This window comes from Cottoperca gobio, chromosome 9, assembly GCF_900634415.1.
Source record: "Cottoperca gobio chromosome 9, fCotGob3.1, whole genome shotgun sequence".
Lineage (NCBI taxonomy): Eukaryota > Metazoa > Chordata > Actinopteri > Perciformes > Bovichtidae > Cottoperca > Cottoperca gobio.
Genome location: NC_041363.1, coordinates 12,553,346 through 12,569,724, shown reverse-complemented (window position 1 = coordinate 12,569,724; position 16,379 = coordinate 12,553,346). Strand labels below are relative to the sequence as shown.

Genomic DNA, 16,379 nt, shown 5'->3' with positions numbered 1-16,379 from the left:
ACCACACTTTTTCACATATTACTCAGCCCTTACAAATTAACCGTATGTTATACCTATGTTATAATCTTCCTAAATTACCAAGCCTATTAGTCGTTTCTCACAGGGAAACATGGGCTGTGAGTTTTGCCTTTCAGTTGGCACCGCGCACTTCAAGCAGGCATGGAAATGCGCATAGACATGGTTTACACCTTAAGACGCTGAGTAAAGCGTCACCTCATCAGCATCAGCTCAATTTAAATGGAAATGCGGCGCAATAATATAGAAAAGTATCCTAAATCTCCGTAGCAGGAGCTACTTCTACGTCCTACTCCTACTAACAGGCATGCTGCCACTACCACACAGCCGCATCACGGCAATAAAAGGAAAGCTTTCATCGCTCTGAAACTATTAAGGAGTATTTTTTGTTTAAAGATATGAAAGAAGAAGCGCTGTCCAGCCTTACCTTGGGCCACTCCTCGGTGCACGAGAACCAGGAGAAGCAGGATCCCCGGTGTGGCGCACATCCTCACCAAGCTGAAACCCCCGTTTCCTATTCCACTTCTCTGTCCACTTTTCCCCATTACAAGCAACGCGTAAAACACATAAACACACACACAACTCCTCGGTCCACGGTGGGAGAAATGAGAAACCCCTCTCCACCTCAGGGTCTGCTGATTAATCAAACGAGTCCAAAACCAAAAGGTGGGTGAGTGTATAGCCTCTAGTCCCGATGTCAAAGTCCGTCTGAAAAGGCGCAGGTTAAGCTGTGAGAAGAGAGCGGTGGTGGAAACAGCCACGGGGTCCCTTCACTCGTGTCAGCGGCACTGCTGCCTTGCCACTAAGCTCTGCTTTTCTCTCCGTGCGCTCTCCTTCTCCACTCTCTCCGTTTACGCAGAGACAGAAATGCCACCGCCCTCTGGCTACCATACTAGACTCTGTATTTCTCCCTCTCTCCTTCACTCCGCTTCCCTCTTTCCTATCTTTCGCACTTTAATAACATTGAAATTAATACAAATAAAAACATAATTCATCCGACTCTTAATGACATCTCTGAATAGGCATATGCGTGTAGTTTGATTCGTTTAGGGTGAAGTAAATTATCTCCCACTTTCACTCCTTGTGTCATATTTAAAGCTTAAAATAACATCATCATTTATTTTCTTTTAGAGACTTTTCCAGAGGCAGGTATTTTATTTGTACTTTTTTTGGATTACTGTTTTTATGACTTGGTTATGTTTTTGATTTACACTATGTCTGCCTAGTATTTTTATGTATCTATCTATTGTTTGCGCGTGTACGCCCGAGTGCGCGCCTATGATTACTACCTGTGTGGAACAAACCAGGGAGCCACGTTTCTCCGAGAGCTCACCGACTGATGTCTGCCCCCTGACGGTCACGTGCGTTGGACCTGCAAAAGGATGTACTGTGAAAGGTAGATCTTCACAAGAGAGTTTATATCCACTTTAATAAGTACACTTCTATAACAACTAAATGAAGTAAGCTTTGATAACTTTAATGTATTATATAAACAAATAAGCCACTTTATAATTGATTTTCTTTGTCAGTAATCTATACATAAGCACCATCAAATGGAGGTCACTTACCCAGCCATACATTTGCCACTCCACCACAGTGTACATTAACGTATAGTAGGATACTGGGAAATGCATAACATAACAAAGACGTGAACACAGCAATTATTTCAAATTTAACCAAAGCGAAAGACTGAAAATAGGATTCTTCAAAAAGCAAATATGAAGTAATGTTCATTTTACAAGCAATGTCCTTCACTGCAACCACAACCAAGTAATAGTGACTAGACTACAAAATAATGATAACGTTTCCATCCAGTAGCCATCCTTTTAAAATCATGGTTGACCACAAGTTTGTTTCACTGCTATGTTCAAATTTTTCCATATTTCTACGTCAACACATTCACGTGGCACTGCTGTTTGTACAGATGTGTTCTCTCTTTGCGAACATAGAATACAAATCAGATATGATAAATGTTTAGTTTTTTATTATCCACTACCACTACTTATAATCACGGCGTCACCTTGAAATGTTTCCCTACTCAAGAAAAAGATAAACATTTAAGTAACTATACTGAATGAACTCAAAACACGCTCAATACATATTTGTATGGGTGGGTGGTTGCCACACACACACACACACACACACACACACACACACACACACACACACACATACACACACACTAGCAAACAACTCTCAACACTGTTGCTGCACAGTCATTTGAGCAGCACAGCCTGGATCATGCATTGTAAATGGCAATAGTAAAATATGTGCTTGGTGCCATTTGTCACCACAGCAGCCCCACAGCTCAGTGACTACCACTGGAAGTAGCTGCTGCCCGCAGGGACCTGTAAAAGCCTTTTTATTCTGCCACTTTATTGAGAATGGGAAAGCAATAAGTTACACAAGAAACATATGGCACGCTTGGATATGGATCAGCACTTACACTAGCAGCAGTCAGTGGCAGTGGGGTTTTCACACACACACACACACATATATATATATATATATATATATATATATATATATATATATACTTTATGTACTGCCAATGACTTCAATATAATATACAAGTAGTGTATTAGTCTCCACAGCAGTTCAGGCAGGCAACTTATTCGAAGATAGATCCAAAACTTTGATGCATCTTGTAACATTTGCCTCCTCTTCCAGAAAGTTTTTATTGGAACTACATTCTACCAGATCTGGGTTCTCCTCCTCACTTTTTACAGTTTGGATTGTTATTTCCAAAAACCGTGAATTGGAGATGAGCATGCCAAATAGCTCTTCTACTGAAACTGAAAAAATAACGATTGAAGGGCTTTTGTGTGTGTGTGCGCGTGTGTAGTGTTGTGTGTGTGTGTGTGTGGTACCCTGTCTGCCCCAGAGCCCAACAGCTCTGCTTTAAAAGAAACTCTCTGAGGACTATGTCACACTGTCTCCATCTTCCTTTTTCTTTGAATGTGAGGATCATCAAAGACAATCCAACATCATGTTATTCATGTTTATCATCATTATAGAGATTATATACAGTATCTAGAAAGTTGAAGACATTTTCCCATTGGTTTCCTTTGCTTCTAACACATAGCATCAAAGATGAGAGGGGGAGACAGAAGGGCATTAGAAGATATCACCACCATGATAATGCAGAGAAGAGGGTGAAAGATTTAATAATATACAGCTTTATCCCTCCTGTTATATTCGTTTTTCTGTAACAGCAAAAATATTCGTGGGTCAGTTTGACCCAGTGCATGTTTAATTATCCAAAAAATGGTCAGAAACCCCAAAATCCAGATTTTTTTGTCTGTACATTATTTGTACCTCTTATTACTATCAATTCAATCAATATTTAGTGCAATTGTGTGATTCACCTCTCACAGATCATGGTTTTTTCCATCAGGTGATGTTGATAAATAGAGAAGAGACACCTCTATTCAAGGTCAAATTGACCCGTTCACTTAAAATCAAGCCAAATGAGTCATAAGGATTTTTATGCCCTGATTTCTCTCTGGGGCTCCTCCAACCGGCTTTCCAGGTGTAAACCTGCAGGTTCAGTGCATAGCTGGAGTTTGCATCACATGATGCCCAGATTTGTATGCCATATTTTACCAGTTCGGAAGAAATGTATTGCTTAAACGGGCCGCGACCTCTGAATGCCACCAGCCTTTCATCTACCGAGACATTAGGTCCTGGGTTATAGAGCAGTGGAAGCGTCTCTACCCACTTGTCTCACACTGTCCTAAAAGCTGCCAGCTTGTCTCTCTCACGTTTGCCAGCTCTTGTCTCACGATTATCAAATCGGATTACTCTGGAGAAAATGTGAAAGGTCTCAAGAGACATTGTGGCTCGAAATATGTTCCTGTGCCTGTGTCTGCATCCCACAGGATGGCTGTTGATTCATCCTTGGATTTGTAGACCCCAGCCAGGATGAGGAGACCCAAATACGCATGTAAATGCATTTCATCCAACTCCTTCCACTCCTCCCCAAACACACATCTCCCTTCCAGATTAGTCATTTCTAGAATGATTTTCTTTACCGCATTGGGAAGGACCAGCTCAAAAGCAGACTTTATGTCTGCTGGTGATGGCCTAGTGGCACAGCTTCCAAACAGAACACCAGAAGGTTGTGAGTTCAACACCAGGGCTGCCACCATTGCACCCCTGAGCAAGTTAACCTTGAGTTGCTCCAGGGAGACTGTCCCTGTAATTAGTTCACTGTATGTCGCTCTGGATAAGACATGACCTGTAATGTAATATAATCACTGCCATCCTGGTGATCCCTGGCACTGCTTTAATGTCACATATGTTTGCTGCCGACAGTGTGGCCTGGTGTCTATTGGGTATAAGGACCACTGTATTTCATTTTCTTTGGACATTAATGTCTATTTTGGAGACATAGCAGTTTCTTCATCTGATGGTTCATAATCAGAATCTTCATCATCAGAATTTATGTCAAGATGGTCTTCATCGTCAGATGTATTCTCCTCTATTTCACTGTCGTGATCATCACCTCCACTTTCACTGCCGTGTCTGTCTGTCTGTCTAATAACAATATGTATCACATATGCACTTCTGACCCCTTTTAACCTCCACTTTCACTGCCGGGTCAGATTGACCCAAATACAATCTCTGTGATATAAACATGCAGGGGGGGTTGCAAATACATGACATGAACCATTTTCATTTTACATGTGTATTGCACTAATCAAGGTAAGTAGAAGAAGTTTCATTAAAATTATTATATTTTTCCTAGATTTTCAAACTTTCAAACGAGTCAATTTGACCCTGAATGTAACAGGAGGGTTAATGAACACAAGGTTATTGTTCTGTTTTTATATCAATAGTTTAGTGTATTACATTGATGCACAACCTTATTATTAATGCCATACAATTATTTCCATCATATAAATGTGTTTTGGTCCCCTCCAATGTCTGACCTTTACTATACTGATTGAAATGTTGTCACTTCAGAGGTGTATTCCGGTGTTGTTGGATTAGGTAAATGACAAATTTAAAACCGCCAATTACTGTCAAATATGCAAATGCCGACACACGTCGACAGGGAAAGTCTTTGACATAACACCAGAAAAGAAACCCAAAAATCGAGAGTTTTCATTAGCATAATGCAAGTTTTGACAGCAAACATGGTAGAGTGTGCAGCTTTTGAAAACTAGACCCTGGAGCTTCCTTCCACTATATACCAAAAAAATCCCACTAAATGTTATATGTTTCACAACCCTCTAAACCACTACCAGCAAGCTAACAAGCTAACAAACAACATTAACAATTAAACGATGCTAACTACACTTACTATTCTGACACATCTGCTAGTTTTTGATGCACAACAGACTCCTCATCTGAGTCAAACATGTTTGGCTGAATCTCTCAGATGTTTCCTCTAACGGAGAGAAAATAGACCAGATGCCAAAACTCATTGCTACGCAACTCCATGATGTGCATTGCTCAAACTAGCGCAGGCGGGGCAAGGCCAAATCCCAAATTTCTCAATGAGGGAGAAAGAGTAGATTTGCTTTTAGCCCTTTGTCAGAGTATTTCTTTTACTTGTTATGTGGGAAACCATGTTAAACTAAATATTAATCATAGAAGAGTATTTGTACATACTTTAAAATGTTCCTGGAGGCGGAATTTAAAGTAATAGTTAATAGAAAATACGCTTCATCGTTTCTTTCCAAGAGTTAGATGAGAAGATGGATACCACTCTGACTTCCTGGTTTTGTCACTACAGGTCCATCCCCGTAAAAGCACAACCCTTGAACACTTGATTAATGCAAAAAATAAACACTTTTTTACAAAAACGTTTTTAGTATTTCTCAGTGACTTGAAAAAATAACATTAAAATGCTGCCTGTTACAAACATTACCTTGGTAGGCTTAGGCTAGCTGCCTTTGTATTTCTCAGAAACTTGCCAAATAAATGTTTTTATTGTACACAAAATAATACTGAAAAACTGCATTTTGTGTGATTTCAAAATAATGCTCAACACAACGTTGACTTGGTGTGTAGAATTAGTCCATCAGTAGTAATATCTATGTTCTTATGTAGATTTAAATGTTATTAAAAATTGATTGAATGAATCAATTTCACCCCGACCCCTAGTTGGTGAGATGGAAAACAGTTACACTTCCAAAAATAAATGAGCATCATCATTTATCTTTTGATGATCTTTTTCATATGATTATGCTTTTTGAGAAGTCCAATGCTCTGATCCTAGACGCCACTGGGAGAGTGTTCACATTATGAGCAGCCAACAACCAGCATGTTACTCATGAATATTTCAGTTAGTGATAACATTGACTGTTGATTTTCATCATTTAACAAGTTCAATGTTGCTTGGGTGGAGCACTTGTTTTATATCATAAGAGCAATGTTGCTACAGCCTCAAGCAAAAGACTAAAAACTAAATCATCAACATTGTGTGTGTATGTGTGGTGATGGTCTTTTTTTGTAAGAAAAAGGAGCTAATCCCTTACCGCCTTCCACTTCCAAAGAGACACTAAATTCCTTGGTAAGTTAGACTTGCGACAAGCTTACGTTCCCAGTCTCCCTTCTCCTAACACAAGTCTTTTGTCACTTTTCTACTCTTCTATCTTCCTACCTGTAGGTATAACTAACATCCCATCATGTGGGCCATCGCCCGAGCTATCTCTATTGTGCATTATGACAGAGAGTGGGCCCCCACGGGGTGACTAAGTTTAATCTCTTTAAGCAGTTACATAATGGCCCCCAGTTCACGTTTTAATCAGCGAATAGGTGGCTGTGCCCAGGGACGAATAATCACATCTATAACTTTCTAATCTAATATCCAGCTACATTCAAGTGGATTAGAGAAGAGTGGCAAGAGAGAGGAGGGGCACAGGTGGTACACATAGATGGGAGCGAGTGTTTGTAGGAGGATTTATTTTGTGTATTATTTTAAGATGGAGAAAATGAGACTTCATCACGTGTTTCTGTCTGAAGTTTGCACGTGTGTGTGCACACAGATTGATGTGTGTGTACATCCTCTTACCGCCCCGTTGCAGAACACACTGTCCATAATATCAATCCTTTCAGATCACTTTTGATTTGAGTTGTTTGGCGGGTTGTTTGGTGATGAGCACTGACAATCTCATTCCCTAGATGGCTGTGTGTGACCTGCGCTGTGTGCCGTACACTGGGCGCAACGTCACCGTGGGAACAAAAGTGAATCAAGAAATGTATCCAGACAGCCAGATGGACAGACAAGACAATAAGAGAATGCATCAGAGTCATCAAATTGAATTGTTTCCTGAGACAGACAGACAGACAGACAGACACACACACACACACACACACACACACACACAGGATTTAGCAGGAAATACTAAATGCTGTGGCTACAATAATCTAATTGAAAATCCCCAGTCAGCATGTGACATCATAGGCAGTAAAGAGTGTATTACACATTTATCATAAAAATAATATGGTTTGCTTTTTATTTGTTTACATAACTGCAATCTGTGTAATGGTCTAAACAATGCAGAACAAAGCATGGCGCAAATCAATACAATGTTCATTTCTTGATTGTAAGTCGGACTCTCTTCATCTTCATCCTGCCGTGACGTAGTCCGATACCATCATATTTATTAAGTGATAATTAAACATGAAGGCAAATAAAACTCCTCCAGCTCAATGAGAGCAGGTCATATGGTTTAACCATTTTAAAGGCCAACTTTGGGTATAAAATACGAGAAATATTGTAGAGGAAACAAGTTTTATTAAAAGAAAGAAAAAGAATATATATATATATATATATATATATATATATATATATATATATATATATATATATATATATATATATATATATATATATATATATATATATATATATATATATATAAATAAATTAAAGGAAATTAACAAAGCAAGGACATAGGGACAAGACTCTTACAAGCGAACAAAATGAGAAACAAAGTGGACATGAAGACAAAGTGATGAAAAAAGACACAGACACTAGCAAGGGAGCAGGTGGCAGGAGAGCAACAAAGCTGGCTGTATGAAAGGAATCTAAGTCTTGTTAGTCAAGAACATGAAGTCAGTGATGTTGGAATTCATACTGAACAGATCAAGTGACTCTCTGTGGTAATGTCAAGTATCCTTACGTATGCTCAAAGAATAAGTGGCATTCTTTGAATGAATATGTGTGAGACAGTGCACGTACACGTTTTGTAATTTCATGTGTACATGTCGAGGAAGACTACCTTTAAAGGAGCACTCCAGAGTTTATTGAACACACATGCATGCATGGGATCATAAGTCGAAGGCAATACACAGACAAATTTGCTTTTTTCATGCTGAGGTTATTATGAGCTGATTAACAGCTGGTGGCAAATAAATGTAGTAATGATCCATTAAAGTCTAAGATTGCAAGCTAGGGAACATGGATGTAATGGATGTAAGAGGGCTTATTCTATGAGAAGAAAATGGACTAAACACACTGTGTCATTCCCCAAGTGTACACACAATGTATTGTGGTTGAGAACATCTGAATATAGACAAGAAAAAACTCCACAGGGCACAATTCTCTTCTCTGATGAAGCATACAATGGGCAAAAGCAGGTGAACATGATGGCTGCCAATCAACACCACCCTTCCTTTACACAGCTCTGTAGGGACGGGAAGCAAACATGGAGCGGGACAAGACTACAACAGATTTCTTCCATGGACGATCTGCCAGCTACTGCACCACAAGATGTTTTTGTTGCTAAACATGTGCCTCTTCCAGAAAATGTTGCATCCCGAAAAGCTCTTGGAACACACCGTCTCTAATAGTGGTGATGGGCAATTATTATTTATTCTTAATGGCACTGGAGAAAGTGCTTTCTACGAGGCAGTAATTAAAAGTTTGGGTGGATACTAACTTTTCTGTGCTGATTTATCTTTAAAAAAAAGAGCAGATACATACTGTATATAAATGCATGAACATGTTTTGTATTGCAGTGGCAGATTACAAACCAAGAACAAAGTCAAGACTCGCAAGATAAGTGGTGCAGAAAGCAACAGTTTCCCAGCAGGTCTGGGGCTACAAGTTGGCATGTCTGTGAATAAGCTTCCCTCACGCCATGTCTGTTGCCACACATGCTGAACAGAAGGTTAAAAAGCCATTATTTACTGTCTGTCTTTGGTTATCATTGATACAAGTTTAAAAAATGGTGGGAAATTTGTTTTTACTGTTTAAAAAAATACAGTTCTAGCACATTTCTTGCACTTCAGAAGAGGAGACAGGAGGAGACAATACAACTGAAGCAGTTTCCTCTTTGGTTCCTCTGACCAAAAGAATAAATACATTCAAATCCAAAGTTACGATCCTCTTTGTTCTAGAAGTATTTGAAACTTCATAAGAACCCATGAAAGAGTCGTAGGCAAACAACATTCTCCGTCACACCACAGCCATTTGACTGATCACTCTCTGTCATGCAAGAAGGGATAGACACACACCATCTGCCTCTACTGCCTACCAGAGTATGCCACCCTACCATGGGTCAGTGGGTGGTCCCACTTCATTGCAGCATCCACACTATGAAGAACTGCATTACTGAACCTCAAAGCTCAGACAATCAATTAAGAAGCACAAATAAAAACCTGTTTATGATGCTCTGACGTGTGTAATGTTATCAAAAGATACAGTACATATGAGTTATTCAAACCAGTGTTTCTGCATAATTATTTTTGTTATTTATTATTTGTCAAGGAACTGCTTTTGCAAATACATTGTTTTCTTCCTTGCAGCATTGTGTCAGCACACAATCATTGTGTTAAAACTGTTGACACCGTAGCAGTGTTGAAACTTGTTCAATTAAAGGTGAATTGAAATTGCTCTGTCACAGTCCACATGCAGTAAACGGCTTTGTAAAGGTCTTAAGCTTTTAAATGTGGGTAAGTCATTGCTGTATTTAAACTATTCAAAGAGAACAAAACAACTTCGGAAGTATACCAAATCCACACTGATCCACAGTACGGCTGTATGTACAGACAGTTCTGCAGGCTGCGTTGTATCCAACAGTCTAACTCTGAGACTTATCCTAGAGGTCTCCTTTCCAACTTTCGACACTTGTGTGTCCTGCAAGTGTATGTACTGGTTGTTTCTCTTGATTGACAGGAATGAAGTGATCCGAGGGTACAGAGTATAAATGAAAGAGAACATGTAATCAAAATGACCATCTCTAAAGGGCAATGAAAACAAAAGTGAAATAAGACCATGATAAATGTTCAAATCAAACGGAGTTCTGGAGCAAACTTACTCTGCAAAAGTCATTTCTACCTGCGTTACTGCTGAACACTCCAAATTGATTTTAGCCTGTTTGGAGGGGCTTGACGTATTCTCACTATTACCTGTAAGAGAACGTAAGCTCTTTTAGTGATCAAAACTTCAAAAAGGTTGCTTGTGGAGACAAAATGGCATTCTAAGAGAGATGTCACACCATCACTTTCTTCAGATCTCTCCTGCCATATTTCCCAAGAGAAATACTCTTGTACCTTTACAAATGAAACTTCAATTTGTGTGTGTGTGTGTGTGTGTGTGTGTGTGTGTGTGTGTGTGTGTGTGTGTGTGTGTGTGTGTGTGTGTGTGTGTGCTGATTCCCATCTTGATGCTTGTTGCTCATACACATAGATTTGTAAGAGGGAGCTGTAAGAGCTGTACAGGGTCGTGAAACTCTTAAATTTCCGACTTGAGTTAATTGTATAATTTTAAGTAAAAACAATAAACCACTGGAGGCCCTGACATATGCAGATGTGCTCCATGAGCCAGAAACAGTCAACAGTTCATTCCCTTCCTCTTTCTAGGTGTTAATGTCCTAGCAATCAGCCCAAGTGCTTTTTGATTAGCTCATTATTAATTCACGCACACTCCCCAAACCTCAAATCACACTTAATTACAACTGTGATTCCAGCAGTGACCAATATTGATGTAATTAAATACTTAAGAGTTTTTTGCTTCAGGATCCTCTTTTTAACCGCAAGATAAAAATATGTTTTTTGGAATATAAATGAAAAAAGCTAACCGAGTTGACGATAAGAGATGAGTGTATTTGTGTAGAATTGCTCCATCCATCCATGTGTGAGGAGAATGTTTTAATAGAGATTAGCCCAAATGAAAAACGTTAGATAATGTTCTTTTATGATCGATTGAGAACACTTACTGATGTCTCCACAGAATGCATTACAACTGCTGACAGTCTGCCTTTGACGTCTGGTTTGGACTAAGTGATAAGAAAATGCTACATATGGTGATCGGATCGTTAATGACTTACAGTAATCAGAGGTGCCACTTAGTTTTGTGATTAGCATTTACGTACAAGTTGTGATTTTTGCCTTCAAGAAAAGTAATTCCTTTACTGCATGAACATGAATTTTATCTATATGTTTTCTGGCATCTGACCAGCTGAGTTTGAAGCAGTATAACTTTGGTCTGATTTTTCCTGCTACAGTGAGCAGTTGGTCAAACGAGGGGAGCTGGTTGCTAAGCCTTTCCTTTGAATTGAACTATTTTGGCATTAACACTCAAGTTCCTTCAGAAAGATGTGGAGGCCTATTTTAAATCTTTTCACTACACTTATTTGGTTTGTTGTGCATGGACCTTTGTTTATTCAGCAGTCTAATAAACAGAGAAATATTGTCAAGTCAGGCATATCCCTTCTCCTTGCCCCAAGACTCAGTAAAACCATTTTTTTCTTTTAATATTACTCCCGTGGTTTGTTTGATTTCAAAAAGTTGATATTGCTCTGAATATTCTGTGTTTAATAACACTCCACCTTCATGGAAACTTTTTAAAACCCAAGGAGAAAGAAACACAATACATAAATAAATGAATAATCTGCTGCTGTTCATCTGAAAACAAGGGAGCTCCTGAATACCTGGCTTTTTGGAGATAAGAGTTGCTCATGTGATTTCCATCCCCGTCGTCCTATCTCCTCATCTATTCCCCTGAAGATGAAAGAAAACAGTTTGCAGCTACTTACTGGGACCCTGCAACACATTAGTGACTGCTGCCACGGCCTTCAAAGACTGTCTGTGTGTGCATGCGCGTGCATGTGTGTGTGTGTGTGTGTGTGTGTGTGTGTGTGTGTGTGTGTGTGTGTGTGTGTGTGTGTGTGTGTGAGAGAGAGAGTGAGAGACAAAGTGAGACAGGGAGACAGAGAGGTTCGACACACATGAATGTGTATTTAAGAGTTACTGGGCCCGGTATGTCTGTGTGTGTGTGTGTTAGCGTGTGCACATGTGTGTGCTGACATTCTAAAAGAGGTGTAAGGTCAAGGTTCGTGTCAGCTCGACTCAGCTGTCACCCCCTGAGCTCTTTATAAAATCCCTCACAGCTCTTTCAGCTGCTGTTCGAACATCATCAATCTGGCATAGCCTGTACACTGCAAGACTGGGGAGGTTTTCACTGACACAATGTCATTTCTTCTAAGACTTACATGTTTGGAAATATTTGTCAAAAACTTGAAACATGTCTGACAAATATCAAGGCAACTAAAGTAACATAACCAGGGCCATATTGTTGACAAATCTGTAGATGGTGGGCAGTTTTGTTGCTGTGATGACAGTTAAAAACTATTATGGGGTTATGATTTTATCACTGATGTTTTACCTTCAACAGGAACTGAGCACTCCAGCATGTTAATGCTTGTTCCCAATTTGGAGCTAGAGTAGGATTGAGACTAAAGCAGTGTATATAGCTATATGGGGCTCATAGCCTTATAGCCATGTAAGGCATAGCCATGTAAGGCAACCCATCTAGGAGAAGGACACTCCGAACAAAAACCAAGGGTGCTGTTCACACCCGGCTCCGAGCCGTATATCATCTGGAGGCATCGGAGTGAAGGGCGGATAAGGGCTTATGCCCAAAACGGCTAGAGTAAGACTGTGAGGAGCTGCGCCCCACAGTTCTTATATTTGCGCATTGTAAGGCCTAAATTATAGAGAACAAAGTAATTCCAAATCATATACTTCCAGCGGCGGGAGTCCGCAGGAACCAAGCAGCGGACGGTGGGGCTGGTCCTTTCCCCGGAGGACAGTATGACGATAGGGCCTCAAACCCGGAAGGGAGGGTTCTATCCGACCACAGCACACGGTCCAAAGCACTCCTGCATTGCCGGAGACCATTCACCATGGGAACCTTCAACACAAACACAGTTAGAGAAGAAGGGAGGGTGGAGGAGCTGGCACACTGTGCCGAGGAAAGGGGAGTGGAGATCCTGGGAATCCAAGAGCATAGAAGAGTGCATGCTGAGGATCAGATCGTGTATCACAGAGTGGAGAAATGCTGGTTCATCACCTCATCAGTGGCGAAACGAGGCACAAACTGCCACTGGGGTGGGGTTACAGCTGAGTTCTCGGGCGCGTAAGGCTCTCCTTAGGGTACACTATCACACCAACAGGATCCTTAGTGCTGACTTTGATGGCAACCCAGTCACAACTGTCATAGTCGTGTACTCACCCACCAATGTGGCACAAGCTGAGGAGGTGGAGAAGTTCTATGAGGACCTTGCAACAGCGGTCCGTGATATCCCAGCTCACAACTTCCTTGCAATCCTGGGTGACTTCAATGCAAGGCTTGGACCGGAGGACACGCCTCTCACGTACCACAACTCCACTCACCGCAATGGCCAACATCTTGCAGAACTACTTATGGAGCACGAGCTACTAGCTGCGAACACTATGTTCCAGAAAAGAATGACCAAGAGATGAACCTTCCAGGATCGGGCTACCGGTATGCAACGTCAACTGGACTACATACTAGTAAGGCGAAGGTGGAGAAACTCCAACTTGAAATCTGAACCTTACAGCACGTTCAACTCTGTGGGCTCTGATCATCGAGTGGTCTCCATGAGGGAGAGTCTCAGGGTCCCCAAACCAAGCCTGAAGACCCGGCCAGCCCTGGCCTTCAAACCAGGTACGCAGTGGAGACGAGGAATCGCTTCCAGCTGCTGGGTGAGGAGGAGGAGCCTAATGCCAAGTACAGACGGCTCGTTGCTGCGAACGTGGATGTGACCAGTATGTGTGTTCCAGTGATGGCAAGGAATGGAGTATCCCAGAGGTCCAGGCATCCGGAGGTCATGGTGGCACGTGAGGGAGTGGAGGAAGCACACCGTGGCTTTGGGCACGAACCGACTACAGAGAATCGCATGGTATTGAATATGGCCAAACAGCTTCTTTTCGATACCTACGATAAGATCAGGGGGGAGGAGCTGATGGAGAAGGTGCAGAGAGTGGAGGCAGCGCATGGTGAACAAGTGAACATGGTGCATGGAGTGTCATCAATGAGATGAGTGGGAGGAAAAGGTCGAAGGAGGGACAGGTGGCGGGTTACAGCCCAGAAGAGAGGGTGACCTCCTGATTCACTCACTTCCGAAATCTCCTGGGAACACACCTGACAGTGGATGGACCTGAGGAAGTGATACCTGTCGTCCTCACGAATCTCGCTATTGACGATGGTCCCTTTACAGTCAGGGAGTTTGCCCAAGTGAAATCCACACTGAAGCAGGGAAAAAGTGTTCGGCCGGACGGCATCCCTCCAGAGATCTGTAAGAACTGTGATCTTGACGACATCATCCTGGAGTTCTGCAACCGCGCTCTTATGACAAACAGCCAGCCTGATATGTGGTCTCTCTCTGACATCATCCCAGTGCCTATGTCCGGAGATCTCTCGAAGCCAGACAACTACCGTGGCATAAGTCTGACTTGTGTCATTACAAAAATGTACAACCGCATGATACTGAACCGGATATGGAGCGCCAACGACCCCCACCTGAGAGAGAACCAAAAAGGTTTCCGAGAGAAGAGGACCACTGTGACACAGATCTTTGCCTTGAGGAGAATCATAGAGGAGGTTAAGAAGAACAACCTGACAGCGGTACTGTGCTTCATCGATTTCAAAAAGGCATTTGACTCGATACACAGAGGCGTGATGATGAAGATACTCAAGGCCTACGGTGTCCCTTCCAATTTACTCTGGGCCATAGGGACCATGTATAAGGGTACAAGAGGAAAGGTGGTAACCCCAGATGGCAACAGTGAAGAGTTTGACATCCTGGCTGGGGTGTTGCAAGGGGACACCCTTGCCCCCTTCCTCTTCATCATAGTCCTAGACTATGCGCTCAGGAAGGCCATCAGGTGACGGTAGCTAGAACTTGGCCTCAAAATAACACCTAGGAGGTCGAGACGACACCCCGCTCTAGTCCTAATGGACCTGGATCAGTCTGTTCTCTGACCGCGTAGAGCAAGCACAGGAACTCCTGGGCAGAGTGGAGACAGAGTGCGCCAAGGTTGGCCTTCAGCTAAATGCCAAGAAAACTGAGTTCATAACATATAACATCCCCCGGATCATCCACCTCTAAAAACAACAGGAGGCACTGCTCTAAAGGAAGTCAATGATTTCAAATACCTGGGCTCATGGGTTAACTCGTCCGAGCAAGACCTTAAAGTGAGGAAGGCGCTTGCATGGAGGGCCCTGAACGGCATGACCTGTGTGTGGAACTCCAACCTCCCCCGACAAATGAAACTCAGCTTCTTCCATGCAACAGTGGAGTCTGTTCTCCTGTATGGCAGTGAATGCTGGACCCTGAAGCCCACCCTGCAGAAATCCTTAGACTGGTGCTACACGAGAATGTTGCGTGTGGTACTTGGCATCAACAAGGATGAGCATGTCACCAACACGCACTTGTTGGGGGGGCGCTAAGGGTGGGTGAGAAAACAGCGGTCAGGAGAATGGGGCTGGCAGGTCACTGCCAGAGACACCAAGAGCTGCCAGCCAACAAACTTGTGCTGTCTGAGCCAACACACAGGCATCGATCACGAGGGCGTCCCGCAATAACATACGTGGATGTACTCAGGAAAGATGCGGGAACAGAAAATACTGGCGAGCTAGCCAGATGCATGGAGGATCGGGATGACTGGAAGCACCGATAAAGGGCCCGTCTGAGGACGACCTAGTAGTAGTATTGGCAAAACATATGACAGGATATGAGTAGTTTGAGAACTTCCTATGGATCCTTCTCTACTGTTAAAATGTATCACCACTGAAATCAATTGTGAATTCAAGCTAACTACCAACTAACAAGACCACCAATAATGCAAGAAAATAATAATTATGTCATGAGAAAGCGGATTACCAGCTGTGCCATTTTCATTTACCTTAGTGTTATTGTACAGTACATAACGCGAGTACAGGCTGAAACCTCTACAGGTTTAGAGATATTGAGAGTTCTACCATTTGTTCTAAGTGGATATACAGTATGGTATTTTGAGAGATATTTCAGTTTTAAGGCACGCTTGTGTACAAAATGAATAGTGCTATTGAAGTGCCATTGCATTTGTGTGATAGGGAG

General features: G+C 41.9%; 1 protein-coding gene and 1 pseudogene across 2 annotated transcripts in view; one reads left to right on the top strand and one right to left on the bottom strand.

Moving 5' to 3' along the window:
* unc5ca (unc-5 netrin receptor Ca) overlaps nucleotides 1-829 on the bottom strand; it is a 177,456-nt gene extending 176,627 nt beyond the window's left edge. For both annotated transcript variants that reach the window (XM_029439626.1, XM_029439627.1), the window contains exon 1: nucleotides 443-829. In XM_029439626.1, the coding sequence (XP_029295486.1) occupies nucleotides 443-560 (118 nt within the window). In that variant the 5' untranslated portion in view covers nucleotides 561-829. The remainder of the gene's footprint in view (nucleotides 1-442) is intronic.
* Nucleotides 830-9,528: 8,699 nt separating this feature from the next.
* Nucleotides 9,529-14,321, top strand: LOC115013729 (craniofacial development protein 2-like; annotated as a pseudogene).
* Nucleotides 14,322-16,379: the final 2,058 nt, after the last annotated feature.